This window comes from Strix uralensis, chromosome 1 (assembly GCF_047716275.1).
Source record: "Strix uralensis isolate ZFMK-TIS-50842 chromosome 1, bStrUra1, whole genome shotgun sequence".
NCBI lineage: Eukaryota > Metazoa > Chordata > Aves > Strigiformes > Strigidae > Strix > Strix uralensis.
The window spans coordinates 70,463,460-70,481,192 of NC_133972.1; the positions used below are offsets into that span (position 1 = coordinate 70,463,460).

Sequence of the window (17,733 nt, forward strand, 5' to 3'; positions counted from 1 at the left end):
TGCTACTTATAAGTGCATATGTGCTACAGCATTGCTAAATTACAGGAGGGAGGGAGTGGCTTGAAGATATGGTACATCTTTGCATTTGCTGGAAGGCAAAGATACCTTAGTGACCCCTTGTGTATCTTCTGTCATAGAAAATAAGTGTGCACCAAATTCCTGTTTTGTGTGTTGCTTTTACAGGTTTACCATGTAACTGTGTAGACCAGTTTGTACCAGTATGTGGTCAAAATGGACGCACGTATCCAAGTGCCTGTATAGCTCGTTGTGTTGGGCTCCAGGACACTCAATTTGAATTTGGATCATGTATTTCCAAGGATCCTTGTAACCCTAACCCTTGTAATAAAAATCAGAGGTAAAAGCAGAATATGTTTTAAGCTTTCCTTTGGCATCTTCTACTCTTAAAGCAGATATATTTTTTTTCTTTGAATGGGTTGTATATTGTAGTAACATTCTCCTTTGGGGATACTCAATAAAAATAACTATTTGAAGTTGGTACTTTTTATTTATCATAGTAATGGACTGTAATTACTGGTTCCATTTATGTAGTGCTACATCATTTAAATTTATTATGCAGATCTCAGTGTTAGCAATAAAAGAGAATTGATGTATACTTTCAAAAGTGGGAGAATCAAATTTTGTTGAAATGGCTGTGGCACTTTGAAAATATTTTGTTTCACACCTTCTAGTAGTTTAAAAAAAACCCCACACCTGAATTCAAGACTTGGAGTCAGTCTTGCTTGTCCAGTTAATGATCTGTGCTTTTTATGTCTAAAATAGGAAAGTATCGATCACTCTGGAACACTTGAGTTTCTCTTAATTAGATTGATGTCTTGTGAAAACTATGTCTGTATACAATCCTTGTTTTTTCAATGTCAGAAAAAGCAAAATCTGTATAGACAAACATATTAAAACAAAAATATGCTCTGTACTAGTGTCAGGAGAAAAAAAAAATGACCTTTCTTACAGAAATCAAAGTCTGTGGTTCATAATGTTGGTCTCTGTCTTCAATTTTCTCAGTGTTGTGCAATACTGCAGTTTCCTTTGAATTTGTACATTTTTCTATTTTGAAAGAAAGCCACCATAAGAAGTTGTGTAATACTGTGCTTTATTATAGCAATTGTATTTTTTTCCTTTTTCTGCTCTTTAAATGCCTTGATGCAGAAAACTTCAGAGAAAACACTGTAGTTTTGTAGCAGTAATAGCCATTATGGCATTGAAAATCGGAATTTCAAAGCTGCATTGTGGATATATACTTTTTACCTTTTATATTTTCAATTTTGAAAGTATAGAGAGGTTTTTCACTTTTACAGAATAACCATTAAGCTTAGAACATCAACTTGTAATTTCAGTAAAGGACTGGTTTTTCTGGTTCAGTTTGATAATGTAGCGTAAACTGAACATGCTCATTTTAAAACATCTCTGAAGCACTTAAGGATCTATTTAAGATCTTACGTTCCACTCGTAAAGTGTTTAAATCTCAGAATTTCTGAGTCTTCCGTAATATGAAAGGAATATGTGTAATGCATAGGACAGCAGGACTCGGAGAGAATAAGGACGTTTTGTACATAATCCAGTGGTAGCATTGTTGTCATTTATAGGAGGAGATTGTTAAAAAAGCCATTTGACCTTTCATCAGTCCATTCATCAAACTCTCTTGGCTGGCATTTCTCTAACAGGGCATATGGCAAATACTCTGCGGCCAAGACCGCGGAAGATACATTTTTAATATAAAGAAGAAAGAATTTCTGCTGTTTATTGCTCTTTACTTATCTGTGAAGGCTTGAGAGGGATGATGTGCCAAAAAAGGAAATTGTGTCACTACTAGATTTTCCCGTTTGTTTGCAGTCATCCCCAAGATTGGATGTAATATAATATACTGAACCTACAAAGCTAGAATCCAACTTGGTATTTTTAATTGAAACCGTATAATCTTGTAGGTCTTGTTTCCACTACCTTCTCAAGGAAGGCTGAGGCTAGACCTTTGCAATATAATCTTTTTCTCTTGCAGTTCATTTTTTGCATGTTTTCTACAGTTTTCTTAAATATGCATTTACAAAATGAAGCTTGGGAGTAGGTAAGTTTATCCAGGTCTTTTTTGAAAATGCATTGAAAAATACTTGGTAAAAGATAAATTTTGGTGGAAACTGTAGTTGTGTTCACATACATTTACTAAACATGGTGTGAACCAGTTCCAGGTTTGTGATGAGACCTGAAATCAGCTATTCAGAATGTTTTATCACTTTTATTTTCTACATCTGCTGTACCATAGTTAGCTCTAAAGCTCGCTGGAGAAAATTTCACTGAAAATATTTTCCCTGAATATATTGAGACTTTAAAAAGAAAAAAAACCCTATGACATGTTATAAAATTATTATTACTTTATGCAGGTGCATACCAAAGAAACAAGTTTGCTTGACTAGTTTTGGAAAATTCGAATGTAGCCAGCATGAATGTGTGCCAAGGCAGTTAAATTGTGACCAGACACGGGATCCTGTTTGTGACACAGACAATGTGGAATACAGTAACTTGTGTACTTTGTACCAAAAAGGAAAAAGTTTAGCATACCGAGGACCATGCCAGGTAGGAAGTGGTTCTAGCAATAAATATCAAATCTTCTTTGTTCTTTAATGTTTGACTTTGCAATATTCTGGGGTTTATAGCTTACAAAATGTTTTTGTTGAAAGTAATCCCTTAAAAATGTAATTTTAACTAGTATAAAAAATGCTCTTGCGAAATTATATTCAGAATTTTGTCAGTGTTTCTCTGCTTTAATTAACAGTTGTCTCAAAACGAATCAAAAGCTTTACTTATGCTTTCTTGGGAGTAATAATTTGATATTTATATTAAGTCTTCCTATATTTTTCACTATTAAAGCTTGCACTGAGGTATCTATGCAGTAAGTAGTGCAGTTCCTTGGTTAGTTAAATGCTAGTTTTTACCAGTCTGAACTTGTTTTAAATAAAAACTAATGCCTGGTCATAGCAAGTCTTTAGTGTTTTGTGTGATTGTGACCCAGGTTTACCAAGTTGATTGTTCAGGATCTATTTACACCTAAGTTTTGTTGGAGACTAGGCAGTCTGTAATATCTTCTTTAGTTAGTCTGGATTGGATTAGTTTTCCTGTTAATCCTTGTGAAGGATTAGGATTAGGTTTAGTTCTTCCATCCCACCGCTCCCTGCGGTTTTGGTAGACAAGCTGTTTCTATCGCTTTACAAGAAAAGTTGGGAGCTACTCTTCTCAAAGTTGCTGGCTTTACCGTTGATAGGCTGTCCATCTCCAGGTTTTTCTCAAATGATGAAGATTCTTGGTCTCAACTGATGGATATTATTAGAAGTACAGAACATTTTTTCAGGCTTTTTCTGTATTATAAATGCTATTGCTCTTTTAACCCACTTTTAGTTTCTGCCTTTCTGTCTTTATGCCTTCTTTTTCTTGCCCTTTTTCAGCAACCTTGTTAAGTACAGATAATTCTTCTCATTGCACATCAGATATCTCATGAAATACTCAGAGAATGTTCAGCCCTTGAACAGTAAGAATCAAAGGAATATTGCATGGCTGGTTTGTTTTTTTCTCTAGCAGTTATATGTCTAGTTGTATCTACGTTCACAAAGTTTTTGACACTAGTAGCTTTAAGTTTTCACTCTTGCTTTTATAAGTAAGATGACTGCAAGATATAACACTACTTGGGATGCTCACATTTACTTTATCTGTTTTCTTGTTAGCTTAGGTGTGTAACATAGAAACTGTAATTGTCTTGCTGTTTTAGAGGATATACAGTGATCACATAGCTATGATGACTTACTTGAAGTACTAGTTAGTTATTTAAAAACATTTAGACCTTAGCAACAAATTATGATTTTGTGTCATTTCACAAGACTTTGGACAAAACTATTAGTCATACCTTGTCTGTGAAGAGTCAACAATTCTGTTTGCTTCCGTGTTCAGAAGTTTAAGTTTATTGGCATCTGACCTCTTGATTGTGTCGGACTAATGTACATGCACAGACAGGATAGGAAGAAACTATATTACAATTTTTTTTGATTTTTACATGTGTCTGAATCAACACACTTAGAAATGTTTTTTTGAGAGAGAAAATGGACACAAATGTATTTTTACAGATGTAAAGGTCTCAACAATAAATATATTTTTGACAGAGGTCTCTAGTAATGGATTTTATTCTTTTGAAGTTAATATATACATTTAGCTTCTCAACGTGTTAAACACATGAGCACACACTAAATTTTAAGAACACAAAACCGACTGAGATTAATAAAGTCATTAAAATATTAGATATTACAATCAAAAATATTTTATTATATTAATTTTATTAATAAAATCTTTCTTGCATGATAAAATTATAATACTCAAATCTAATAAGTAAATTAATTTAAATTACACGGTCATTTTATTTAAGCATTAGCACAGAACAAAAATTGTTGTTTCCCAAAACACGTCTTACTGTGTACATTTCTCAGATTCCAACTTACATTTTTGTCACCTTCTTTAAGTATTTACTCCTTGCATTTATTACCCATTCATAAACTGGCAGGCTATTTACTCTAGATTTCCTGCTTTTTTTTGAATGTTTGACAATATTAGCAGCAAAGTCCCATTAACTTTGGTTTTCCCAATGTTAAAACTACTCTGAAGTTTCTGTAGCATGAATAAATGGATCTTCGAAACGTTTCTGTGTGTTTCAGCCGTTTTGCAAATCAGTGGAACCTGTGTGTGGACATAACGGAGAAACCTACAGCAGCGTCTGTGCTGCCTATTCCGACCGTGTGGCTGTTGACTATTACGGACACTGTCAGGCTGTAGGTGTTCTCTCAGACTACAGTTTTCATACAGAGTGTGCCTTTGTTAAATGTCCCCAGCTTTCTGCAACGGGCTGCAAACCAGTTATTGCACCAGGTATGTTAATTCACTGTTGAAGTTTACTGCAGGGAGGAGAGAGTCCAGGCTGTGTGTAAAAATAGGAGTATATTTGTAACAAAACTTATACCTTAAAATGTAAGAGAAGGGATGAAGTAGAGATCTTTACTTACAGCTAGAAGCAGCCAGTTTTGGGACTCAGCTGAGTGATTCTGAAGTGGAAAGGCCTTGGCTTTAGGAGTCATGCTCCTTCAGTCTTTAGAAACTTGCAGCTGTCTCCATAGGACTGGTTTGGGAGAAACAAATGCGGTCTGTGGTGTCCAGGGTAAAATGTCGTTGGGAATCAGATGAGTAATTTTTCGGAAGTGGCAGTACAGATACCACGCTGGAATGCTAAACTGTCATCAGAGTTCCCAGAAGAACAAATACAATATTTAATTAGAAGACAGAATAAGATACCATATGTATTCACAGTACTGTGAAAGAGGAAGGCAGTCCAGAATAGTTTTGCAGTTGTGCTGTTTTGAACTGTCTTTTACTGTTTTCACAAATACTTCCTTTATGAAACAGTAAGTAATCACAGGTAATACACAGAGCAAGGAAAGCTCAGTTTTTAAAAAGAAACCGTTTAATGCATTTTTTTCATTCATTGGTTTGAAAAGGGTCTTTGTGCTTTGGTATTACATTTAATATTGTAAAAGTCATTCTGTGAATGTGAATTGTATATAATAAATTGGGGGGCGAGTTAAATATTCATGGGTAGAAAGTTGAAATTTTTCCTTTTTCCCCCTTTTCTATAAAGATTCTAAGCTCCAACATGGTATAACTGCATAAATTAATGTTTGCAGTGTACGTAATAGCTTGTCATGTCCTAGCTATTTCAGCTCCTGAAATTCATCGTTTCTGTAGTTGCATATGCGTGCATCCGTACAAAACCTTGGGCTTGTGGTACTCAAAGTGCCTGTGGTTTGTAGCTTACAATAATGTATCATCTTGAAACAAATGAAAATTCATCTTGTTGCTTAATGTTTATAGTAGTAAATGTGTGTTGAAAGGTGTCTGCTTTTGCCTTATATGTGTTTTCAACATTAAAAATAATCTTAGAAATCATGCAATTCTGCTATCAAATTGAAATATTTGCTTTGGTAGTTTTGCTATTTTCATTCTCAGTTAACGTTCAACTTTTGACCTCTGCTTACTTAAAAGTGAAAAGACTATTTGCTTTTATTTCTGAGATTTTTTTATTCACATAGGAGCCTGCTGTCCACTATGTGCTGGAATGCTGAGAATCCTGTATGACAAAGACAAGCTGGATACTTTTGCAAGGGTAAACGGTTTAATCATGCCTTATGTTAAATGGTACATCGAAAAGTCAAGTTACTGTATACTCTCCTGAAAAGTTTATACATTATAAAACCAATTACTTTTCAGTAGGTAGTGTGTGATTTGAGGGTTTTTTTATAGTGTTTATACTTTCCTTTATTTCTTAATATGAGGTATAGAAAATTAATTAAAATGCAAAGCGAAACAGAATTAGAGTAGGCACAAACAAGCACATTCAGGTTTGCAGTTTAAATGACTTGTAATAGTAAAGACAAATGCTATGGGAACTGCATCTATCTTATGGTAGTAATACAGTGTATATTTGTTATTTATGGTCTTTTTGTTGAGCTTATTTTGCTAGGTCATTATTTTCTAATGTGGGTGACCTAGTTCTGACATTGTCTTATGTTTAAATTGGATTGTTATACACTCTTTGGGTTATCTAGACAGCTCTCACTGATTTTGTTGCTCATCAGCTACAATGTTGGATTTTAATTTAACATCTCCATAAGTTAGACACCAGCATCCTTCACTGCTGCTCTTTGAAAACCTCCAGTGTATGGATCTTCTGATTGTGATTGTCTATCGCTGAACACAACATACTAGGCCCAGACTCCCCATGTGGTGTATAAAAGGACTGCACTTTATTGACCCCTGCTTTTATGTGTCAGAGCAGAGCGCTTGATTTTTGGCACGACATCACAACAAAATAAAGTAATATGGCAATCATGTCTGGTGAAGCAAAAACAATTCATGTTTGCATCGGCACATGGTTTTAATTTTTTTAAATATAAAGAAAGAAAGAGAATTTCACCTAAACAGTATAAAATTACATTAACCTGTTTATATGGTTAGAAGTAGAGATAATTAACTATTATTATAAAACCACAGAAAAACTTAGCTTGAACATGACCCCTGGAGATAGTCTAGTCCAACCCCTTGCTCTGAGTGAGGTTAACTCCAGTCAGATCAGCTTGGCCAGCTGAGTTTTTAAAAACTCCAGGAGTGCAGATTCCAGAGCTAAATGCTGCTGGACTCTCTCCAGCTCGTCAGTGTAGCCTGGGGAGGGGGGCCAAGGCGTAAATAAAGGGGGATGATGACTTCTACTGGCTCTGTTCTTGCTGTTGCAGCCCAGTGTGTGGTTGGCCTTCATCTCAACGATGTGGTGCTGATTGATGTTCTATTGATTTCCTCTCAGAGATTTTGTGTTTGTGCCGTGTGTGTGTGCATTGACCAATTTTGCTGAGTAACAGTGACTGTTAGGTCATGACTGCATCCTGGAATGTCTTCCAGTTGTCATCACTAATGGTACCAGCAACACAGTGACTGCAGCTTATCAGTTCATACATTACAACATGTGACTGTGAAGAAGATTTTTTCTTTGAGTTAGAAGAAGGCTTTCTAGTTAAAGAAATTTATTGGAGTTACTCAAGTAGTTGGTGATAACTATTCTCACCTACTAACTACCCTAATACCTGGATTAGGGTACTTAGTAGTTGTTTTTTTCCTTCTTTTTTCTCTTCTCTCTTTTTTTACCTTTGTCACCACAGTCTTGCTGACTTTCTCTTCTTTTGCTCACCTAATGCCACAATACAGAGTCTTCAAGTTTTCTTATATATATAAATATATATGTCTCTTTACATTTTAAATATGCGATCTCTCGAACATTCAAGTCAGCATTCTCTTAGCACATACTAGAAATTATGGAAGTCTGACTGAAACTCTCTCCTTTGGAAACTTCAATCAGGGGCCATTCCATAAGCCCCCAGAGATGATCTCTAACTGGTTACAACCATCTGGAGACTCTGCGTGGTGTGGCACTACCCTGAGCATAAAGACCTAGAAGCTCTGGGCCTTCATTAGTGCAGTGCAAGTCAGAGGCCAGCTAATATGTCCTCATAATACCATAGAAAATGCCCAACTGTATATTTGATAGATTTGATACTTTTGTCATCCATGTGAAATTGTTAATAATGTTTATCTCCTCTGATTCTATCAATAAAAATAGAGGATTCCTGGGTGGCTCTTGCTTTTGACAGTGTGCATATACATATAGTGTATACATCCATAGTACTGGAGATGGTTAAGTCTCAGATGGAATCATTGCTAGAAATGCCACCATACACTTTAACCAACCCAAGAGGGCAAAGAATCGTAGTGTATGCCTATTTGAGTTCAGACAGGTGGCTCATATGAGAAAAAACTGCTTCAATTACTGAAGAGTTCTATAAATCTGACCTTTTTTTTTCTCCCCCCACCCCTCTGGCCTTTTTTGTAAAGATAGCAGGATACAAAGTCAGCATCTACACAGAGTAAAGAAACATTAGAGATCTGCTAAAATTCTAATCTACTAGATTTATAATCTAAAAAATTAAAATCCAAGTTTGAGGCTATTAGTCATCCTTAAAGTATCTGTGTGCTTCTGTTTTAAGACTGAACAGGGTTTGCTGATCAGTCAGCATGTCAGATTACATTTTAATGGGGCTATGATAAGGAAATCCCTCAAAGATCTGGTAAAAGAAGTGTTGTGTGACACCTTGCAAACTTGATTCATGTAGTCTACTTGGATTTCCCAGATTTCCATTTGTTAAGGTCCTGTACCAGCGGTCTCAAAAGAAACAAAGCTGCAGTAGGATAAGAAGGATGGATTTCTTGCAGCTAAAGCTAGAAAACAGAACACAACAGAATGACCAGAAGTCACAACTGAAGTATTTGTGTTGGTGTCTATACTGTTCAACACATCCTGGAAAAAAGGTGAAAAACCTTTAAGGTGTGGCAGTCCTTAAATAGACTGAGCATCTACAATCAAATTACTGTTTATCAGATACAGACAGCAGAACAGAGATAAGAGTTTTAAGAGAAAAATATTTACCTGGTAGTTATGTGGTGGTCTTGAAATGTCACAGGTTCCCATATATACAGACATATATCTGTCTTCACAAAGCCATAGCTCTTCATTTCTGGTGGCTCTTGGAAAAGGTTCTGTGATGGTGAAGGAGTGCCAGATGGTAGGGCTGCTCTGCTGCCTGTTTCCCAGCATGGAAGTACAAGCAGCTGTAACAGATAACCATTTGTCACAACACATATCAAAACCATGGTTAAGAAGTAAATCATTTTTTCCCCTTCTTCCTTTCAATTTTTTTTCTGCTTTTTGGGGGGTTGGTTTTCAGGTTTTTTTTAGAATCATAAAGTCATTTTTGAGTGATGTTTTAGAATCATAGAATCATTGAATAATGAGGGGGTTTTTTTGCTAGAGATTAGAACTGAGTAGTTTAATGGCTGAAACAAATTTCCTGGCATGACATCAAGTTATTAAAACTGAAGAGGAGAAATTTAATTTTGCATAATATCATCCATGAAATTCTTTGTTTTCTTCCAGGTAACAAATAAAAAGCCTATAACAGTACTTGACATACTTGAAAAAATACGCCTGCATGTCTCAGTGCCACAGTGTGATGTGTTTGGATACTTAAGCATAGAATCTGAAATTGTGATTCTCATCATTCCTGTGGATCAGAACCCTAAACCACTCCAGGTAGACTATGTTATTATTTTGTTTACTCAGCATGGATTTACTTTATTTTTATATGTGTACACTTTTCTGTTTTCAATATAGCAGTTTTAAAATTGTGCATTTTCCTGTGTACTGAATACATGGGGATTTCTCTAGTGACTCAAATCTGAATAGCCAGTATTATGGATGGTAAAATGTGTCTTCAGAATCCTGCTGTTCTGCTGAGAGGCTTTTGAGTGTGGGTAATTAGAGGGGAGAGGTGAAGGAAGGCCAAGGATAGAGTAGTATGATTTTTGTTTTTTAAATTAATAAATGCAGAAACCTCAACCTTCTGTGGCTAAAATAACAGAAAATATAAACTGATGAAAATAAATAAATTCGTGAATGACCTCTTAATATTAATTGTATATTAAATGCATACTTGCGTATGAAATGGTATTCCTTTGTCTCCATTGTCAGGGTTAAAAGTAGACTGAAGTATATGTGTTATTAGGACGAAGCACATCTTACATACTGATATCATATTAATAATACATTGTGTGCATCTTGATGTTAAGCAGCAGATCCTCCAAAGAGGATCGATCACCCACGATAACTTGTATGTAGCTTCCTTCCTTCCCTTTTGCTGCTACTCAGGGCTTCCACAGTAGTTTTTTTAGTACCAAAGTCTACAATAAGAGCTCCAATATTTTTTCTAAGAAATACTCCCAAAATTATATAAGTCTTATGTGCTGATGGGAATAACTCATATTTTCTTTCCTGAATTTTGCTATCTAGCAACATTTTTGCATTGGCATTTTACATGGCAAGAAGAGAAATAATAACTTTTTTTTTTTCTTAGATTGAAGCCTGCAATAAAGAAGCAGAAAAGATAGAGTCACTGATAAATTCAGACAGTCCAACATTAGCATCACACGTGCCGCTGTCAGCTCTAATTGCATCTCAAGTACAAGTTTCATTTAGCATTTCTTCTCCTTCTGTTAAAGTGGTGCCTGTTCTGCACTCTCTGTTCTTAAGCCTTTTATTCACCTTGTCAGCATTAATATATTATATATAACTGCTTAGAAAATATGCATGAGTATTGCGGCGTTTTATATTGTGAAGGACATTCAGAATTGTTGATCACTTAACCAGAAGACAAAAATTGTAGAAGATTTGATGAACTAATATTTTTCAATGAAGAACTAAAAGTATTTGGATAGTGTGAGAAGATGATTCTTTTATTCATTACTGGTCAGATGACTGTTTCAGCACTATTAGATTGTTTTCCATTGATCTTGGAAACATAAAAATACTCTGGAAGGTTCTGACATTATGGATTTATGATTTTTGTGAGAAGGGATCTTATAGGGGTTTTTTTCAGCAATGAACAAAACAGTGTTTTGAGTTTATTGAAGAATGTTAATTTTATATTATTCAGATGCGTATCGGTGACAATGAAAAGCATGCACCTATTTTAAACATCATTTTTGAAAGAAACAAATTGCTGCTACTTAATTACCTTACCAAAAATTTAAGAGTTTATTCTCATGTAAATATGCTTTCATATTTTATTATGAAGAAAACTAACTAGCCCTGGGCCTATTTCAGTAGATGTCTTTACTTGGACTAGTGAAGATTTGCAGGACATTGGGCTCAATGCTTGTAAAATGACAATCAAAGCTCTATACCTAGTACCTGACTTCAATGAAGAAATATGTTCTTTTTATAGTTTTGTACATTTCAGAATCTCATATTGAATGCAAAATTATAAAGAAACTCAGTATCTATATTTAAGTGCCATTTAAAATATTGCAGTATTTGCATGTTATCTAATGAAATTTATACTTTAAATGTTTATACAAACAGTATGTTTTATTACTTATTGTATTTTATGCAGCTGACCTTAGTCTACATGAAGTATTTTATATCAGTATTATGATAGCCAACTTTTGAAGTATATACAGAAAAACTTATTTTTGCCAAAATGCTGAACTTTGAAAGAAAGCACTGAAAACTTTTTGAACATGTATGTTGTTGTAGCATGTTTGTAGCAATTATTTTCTGCTAAATCTTTTAAATGCAAAAGTATTAAAGCTTTTTATTTTAATAAAACACTGTCATCGGTCCTTGTATATGAACACATGTAATTTTATAGAATTCTACAATACAGCGTATAGTTTTCTTTCTCTCTCAAATCAACACTTTAAACTAACTGCAATTACATACATTTGTGACTCACACAGCTGAATGTTTCCAAATAAAGTACATTTCAAGGGGGGGTTGGGAGTGTGGTTTTTTCACCAAGTCTGTGTCACACATCAGTTTATGCTATGAGTGTCAGACTTGATTAACTATAGCAGAACAACATAGATGTCTTTCTGGGACCCTCTCGGGTAAGGTTACAGTCATCCTCGGTTTTGATTTGGAAGAGAATTCTCTCATCTACAGCTGGAAATCTGCACAAATGTTAAGGACGGAATTACTACCTTATCTGTACCTAAACTTTAAGGCTCAACCTCCTCCAAAGCAAAATGAGTGACTAGATGTGTATCCTTGCAAGCCAACAGAGTTTCTTTAAAACCTCCATCAGTTGCTCTTCTAAGCATAAGTTGGTTGTCTCTTAATGAGTGAAGAGCACTTTTAAGTGCAGTTGTGCTCTATATATAGTTTCTGAGTACTTTTGGTAGATGAGTACAAATGCAGATAATCTTTGTAAGTGTTCTTGCCAAATAACTTCAGGAAGATTCATGCACATAATCATCGAAGTCTAGATACAAAAAACTTGTTGAATACGTTGGTAATCCATCTATTTCTGAAATTTCTTCTGTGGATTCTTTATAAAATTGGACATGAGTATAATGAATGTATTTGAAAAGGGGTTTTTTGAACTGAAAGGGCTCAGATCTCCCCAGAAACTGCAAACAATTCAGCTGTTTTATTGAATTCCTTGTTTTTTCTAAATCATTAGCAAGCATCTCTTCAACATGTAGCCCGTTAGCTTGCCTAGCATTTAGGTGAAGCAATCTGATGCCTACTAAAATGAAAGGAATTATAAATGTCTTAAGGAAAAATATATATGCATGCCACACAGGAAAAATTAGTTAAGTGCTTAAAAGCATACCTTTTGTGGAACAATATATAGTGGGGGTTTTTTAACACCTGTGAAGATTTTCTTCAATGAAAGACAATACCAAAAAAGTTGCCTCAATTTGTATAATGAATCTGGAAAAAGCAGGATTTTAGCCCAGAGATTTTTGAGTTCACATGTAAGTGTCCAGTACTTGCTAGAGTGAAGATTTTGAGTGTTTATGTTAAATATGTACAGAACCATTGAGATTTCGTATAATCCTAAATTCTTGAACATAAGTCCAGCATCTAAAGTGTACAGGGATGAAACTTAAGTATTTTCTAGGTTTTCTCAAGACCTTGGACTACCTCAAAGGAATGAAGAAACTACTTACAGGTTTGGAATTCAATTGAACCAGGAGAAAAGATGGAAGAAACCAAGCCCAGTTTTACTTGTAAGTTACGAAATTCAAACCTAATGGGAACAAATTTGATAGAGGTTTCAGAGTTTTCTGTATAAGTGCTAATGATGTTCTGTCACCATCTGTGTGGAAATCTGGGTTCACTTAAGAAGGAATGGAGACAGCACAAGGGCACTTCAAAGCAGCACAAGCCTGTTTGTTGCTTTTATAACAGGACTAAGCTGAAACATTTACAAAACATTGTTTTCTTGTCTGCTGAAAACCAGAGTTAATGTCAATAATTGGCTCCAGAGAGATGCTTCAGTTCTGTTTCAGTTTGTTTAGTCTGGCTCTTCTCAACAGGGTGGCAGCAAAGCAGAGATGCCAGCAGTGCCTGTTTGTACACCCCTAGGAGTGGATCAACCATGGGGGCAAATATCAGAGCAAATAATAGCAAGAGATTTCTGGCTTACACTTTCTGCTGAGTTTTGAGTCCAGCAGGAGCTGGGATCTCTGAATTTCAGAGAAGGTAACAGTCCGTTCTGTGAGAGGGCATGAAATCAGCACTTAGAACCGCAGTGTCACTTCAGAGCCCCGCTCTTCTTTTATGCTCTAGTTTTATGCTACTTTACCCAGTGCCATAACTTGAAGATTTGCATGTATGTATCTTGATTGAAAGGTAAAGTGTTATTTATAATCCTTACTGAGTTTTATGATGCTTCCAGGTCTTCCTTTCACACACAAAGAAGTATTTTTCAATACCATCACTGTGTCCAGGAAGCCCTGGGAGCATTTGCATGAGCAAACATAAATACGTGAGGGCTTTGTAAGACTGAGGCCTAGATGTTTCATATCTGAAGTCTGGACTGTAAGGTGACCCTCTAGTCAAATGAATCTCAAAAATGAAAAAGCAACATTGGGAAAAAAGATTTACCTGTGTTGTGGTTTAACCCCAGCTGGCAATTAAGTACTACACAGCTGCTCATTCACTCCCCCCCTATTCCATGGGATGGGGGAGAGAATTGGGAGGGGAAAAAAAAGTAAAACTCATGGGTTGAGTTTAATAGGACAGAAAAAGAAGAGATAATAATGATAATATAATATACAAAGCAAGTGATACACAATACAACTGCTCACCACTGACCGATGCCGAGCCAATCCCTGAGCCGTGGTGTCCCCCAGCCAAATCCCCCCCGTTTATATACTGAGCATGACATCACCCAGTATGGAATACCCCTTTGGCTCGTTTTGGTCAGCTCTCCTGGCTGTGTCCCCTCCCAGCCTCTTGTGCACGCCCAGCCTCTGCTGGCAGGGCAGTAAGAAAAGCTGAAAAGTCTTTGACTTGGTATAAACACTGCTTAGCAACAACTAAAACATCAGTGTGTTACCAACATTATTCTCATTCTAAATCCAAAACACAGAACTACACCAGCTACTAGGAAGAAAATTAATTTTATTCCAGCGGAAACCAGGACAACCTGCCACAGTTCTGCTAGACTTGACTACAATTTCCTGCATATTCTTTGAACTGATGTTTTTATAGAGTGAGACCAGTAGCTCCAGCTGTTCCATGTGGAGTACAAATGAAGGTAACAACCGCAGGTAACAACTTGACCTCCTAGCAGCAGCTGTACCTACTGCTTCTGAGGCATTCTGCCTTCCATGTAAATGGTTGTGCACTGCTTGTTTTGTGCTCTTTCTCCCACTCCTCTCTGGGCTACAAGCTTTTGCCGAGACCGCTGCATGAGCCAAAGAGACTCTGATCTTAAAAACAAACCAAAACTCTCTTTAAGAAAAGCATTTCCAAGCCCTAGCAGGTTGGTTCGTCTCAAGTTATCACAGTACAATAAAAAGGCTACACTTCTAGCGTGAAGTAGTACATCAACTTTTGCTAATTAATACCATGCAGCTGAAGGTTTCTGTTACTATATTTGAAGCTGATCAATTCTATACAAATTCAATGCTGTCAACATTTGCATTATTGGAGGCTGATTGTGTATGACCAATATGATATTTAAAGCAAATGGGATTACTTTGAAAATTGAGGAGACATCAATTGTCCAAAGCCTTTCTTAATTTTAAAGGGCTTTGTATAAATGAAAAAAAGTATGTGCATTTCATCTCAGTATAAGAAAGAAACTTTTTACAGTGAGAACAACCTCCCCAGGGACACGGTGGAGTCCCTACACTGGTGGTTTTCAAAATGCTACTGGACAGGGTGCTAGATCAAGCATTGAAAGGTTGGACCAGATGATTTTCTGAGGTTCCTTCCAACCTGGGCTGTTCTGTGCTTCTATGATTAAAGAAATACTCTCAGTTGCAATCATGGACATTTCTGGCTTATAAAATAATTTTCAGATATTATCTTATGAACACTGTTGGGATTCATTTATCATTGTTTTCAAGATGACATATAAAATAACTTTAGACAGCCTTTTTCACAATGTATACATTAAACCCTTTAGAATATATTTAAATACTTTACACTGATACAAGTTGAAATTATGAACAATAAAACAGGCTTCTGCAAGCATAAAATAGCAACAGCTTTTATGATCAATGTTCTTCTAGTTGGACTCTCTGGTGCTATTAGGGGGGAGAAAAAATAATCAAACCTTTATATTCGTCCATTATTCTCAAACTACTGACTACTGGTATTTAGAAAGATCCATGTATTTTAAGTACATCTAGTTTTAGCAGATCACTGCTACAAAATCCTATGCACTGACACCCCTCCTTCTGCATTCTTCAACATGAACGAGGTTATGGTCAAAAACATGTTCATGCTAGACGTTTTGAAGGAGACTTACCCAAAGGGCAATAGTAAAGTGTTTAAAAAGTAAAAGCTCTTGTAAAAGAGTGGGGTTTTTTCCTTGAAGTTCCTAGGACATAAAGGAGAATAAAAAATAAAGGATAGCCTTTCCTGAAGATGTGAGAACTCATGAAATAATGCAGTAACCTTAACCTTAAATTTTTCATTAGATTATCAGAACTGTGCTCTTCAACATACATATATGAGCACAGTTCTGATTATTATGTATAGGCATACATAACGTATCTATGAACCTATAAATGACTTTCCAATTTTTGTATTAACAGATACCTGTTAATCAGATCTCAGTCCATTCTTAAAACAGAATAAATCTATTCTTCCCCCAAAGTGTTCTCTGATTTGCTTAAAGCTGGTTTCTGCTTCCTTTGACCAGGTCCACCTGAGCCAAAGGGTTCTGTAACTCTGATAGTAGTTAATAATCCTATAGATTCTTGCTGTAAAGAGCCACCCTTGTGTTTTGGCAAATGCTTTTTGTTGTGTTTGGCAAGGTTTCTCAGTTTACTTCTTTGCGTTTGGATCTCAGCATCAGCTGCAATATATGCAAAGGTTTTCAATCTGTTTTTTCAGTTCTGATTCTCCTTCTAAACTACTATTCTTCTAAAGCACTTCTGAATAATCCTAGAGGGTTCAATGATTTAATTAGCAGTTAGGATACACAGCAGAACAGGAGTTTTTTTGCAAAGCCTTCTCACAGTGCTAGTGTGGCGGGTTTCAAATTAAAGCCTGCTCTTCAACTGGGTGGCCTACAATTCTGCACTGTTCACTGACAGTGGCATGAGTGGACAGGTTATTACTACTGTTTGGTGCATAGATTTACTTTTTAATCAATTTTTGAAGTGCAGCAGCAGGAGTAATGTCAGTAAATTTACATAAAGATATAGTCACATGCACATATATTCATACATGCACATATATACACACAGATATATACACATATATGTGTATAAATATATTTATCTCACAGTACCCTGTATCAGGCTCAGTATCAGCCTCTTCAGGAAAAGCACATTTGGCCATTGTAGAGAATTTAGCAATTTTTTTTAGTAAAGAATCCAAATTTAGGGAGTTAATACTTTTAAGTTTGGATTTCAAGTACAAACAGCAATCAAAGGTGCAGGATCAAACTGATTTATGTAATTTATACACGATGTTGTCTAGTTATAAGTGTGCAAAAATGCTAAAAAGATGTCTCTAGATCACTCTAGATCAAGTGCACCCATCAGCAGCAGTTCATTTTCCTCTGAGTTAGCAACACTCCAGTCCCTCCTGGTCAGGGCAGTAAGAGCAGCTTCCGAGTACCAGTGCGAGTGCTGGCTAGTCAGGAGCAGCTACCAACCACCAGCAGAAGTTCAGCTCCTCTGGCATAAGAAAGTAAGTTTAAATATTTGCAGCCATTAATTCCGTGCAGAAACTGAGCTGCTGCCGGTGAGGCTGTGGTTGTCTCGTGATTAGCAGTGGCTGTGTGCACTACCAGCTCAGCCGAGTGCTGACTTCCTCCAGATCAGCAGTAGGCACATGACTTGGTCAGAATACAAGATACAGTGAGCAGCCAGTCTGGTTTTTATGCTGGAAAACAAATGCTGTCATGAACACATTCTCTGTGCATGTGTTAAATCTGTCAGGTTGTGCATTTTGCTTTTTTTAACAGATTTGAAGTGGCAATGTAAACTCTGGATCAACATCTCAGGGCTGTAGTGGTTTTTTAAGTACTGCTCGTCCCCATAATACTGGATTTACTT

General features: G+C 36.0%; 1 protein-coding gene across 2 annotated transcripts in view; it reads left to right on the forward strand.

Moving 5' to 3' along the window:
* The window catches only part of RECK (reversion inducing cysteine rich protein with kazal motifs), a 62,179-nt gene extending 50,373 nt beyond the window's left edge, over window positions 1-11,806 (forward strand). The window contains exons 16-21 of one of the 2 annotated variants that reach the window (XM_074870249.1): window positions 184-355; window positions 2,391-2,583; window positions 4,704-4,914; window positions 6,129-6,202; window positions 9,578-9,733; window positions 10,554-11,806. In XM_074870249.1, coding sequence (XP_074726350.1) covers window positions 184-355; window positions 2,391-2,583; window positions 4,704-4,914; window positions 6,129-6,202; window positions 9,578-9,733; window positions 10,554-10,769 — 1,022 coding nt within the window. In that variant the 3' untranslated portion in view covers window positions 10,770-11,806. Of the gene's footprint in view, window positions 1-183; window positions 356-2,390; window positions 2,584-4,703; window positions 4,915-6,128; window positions 6,203-8,774; window positions 8,918-9,577; window positions 9,734-10,553 lie in introns of those variants that run through there. The other variant, XM_074870254.1, reaches the window with a different exon arrangement.
* Window positions 11,807-17,733: the final 5,927 nt, after the last annotated feature.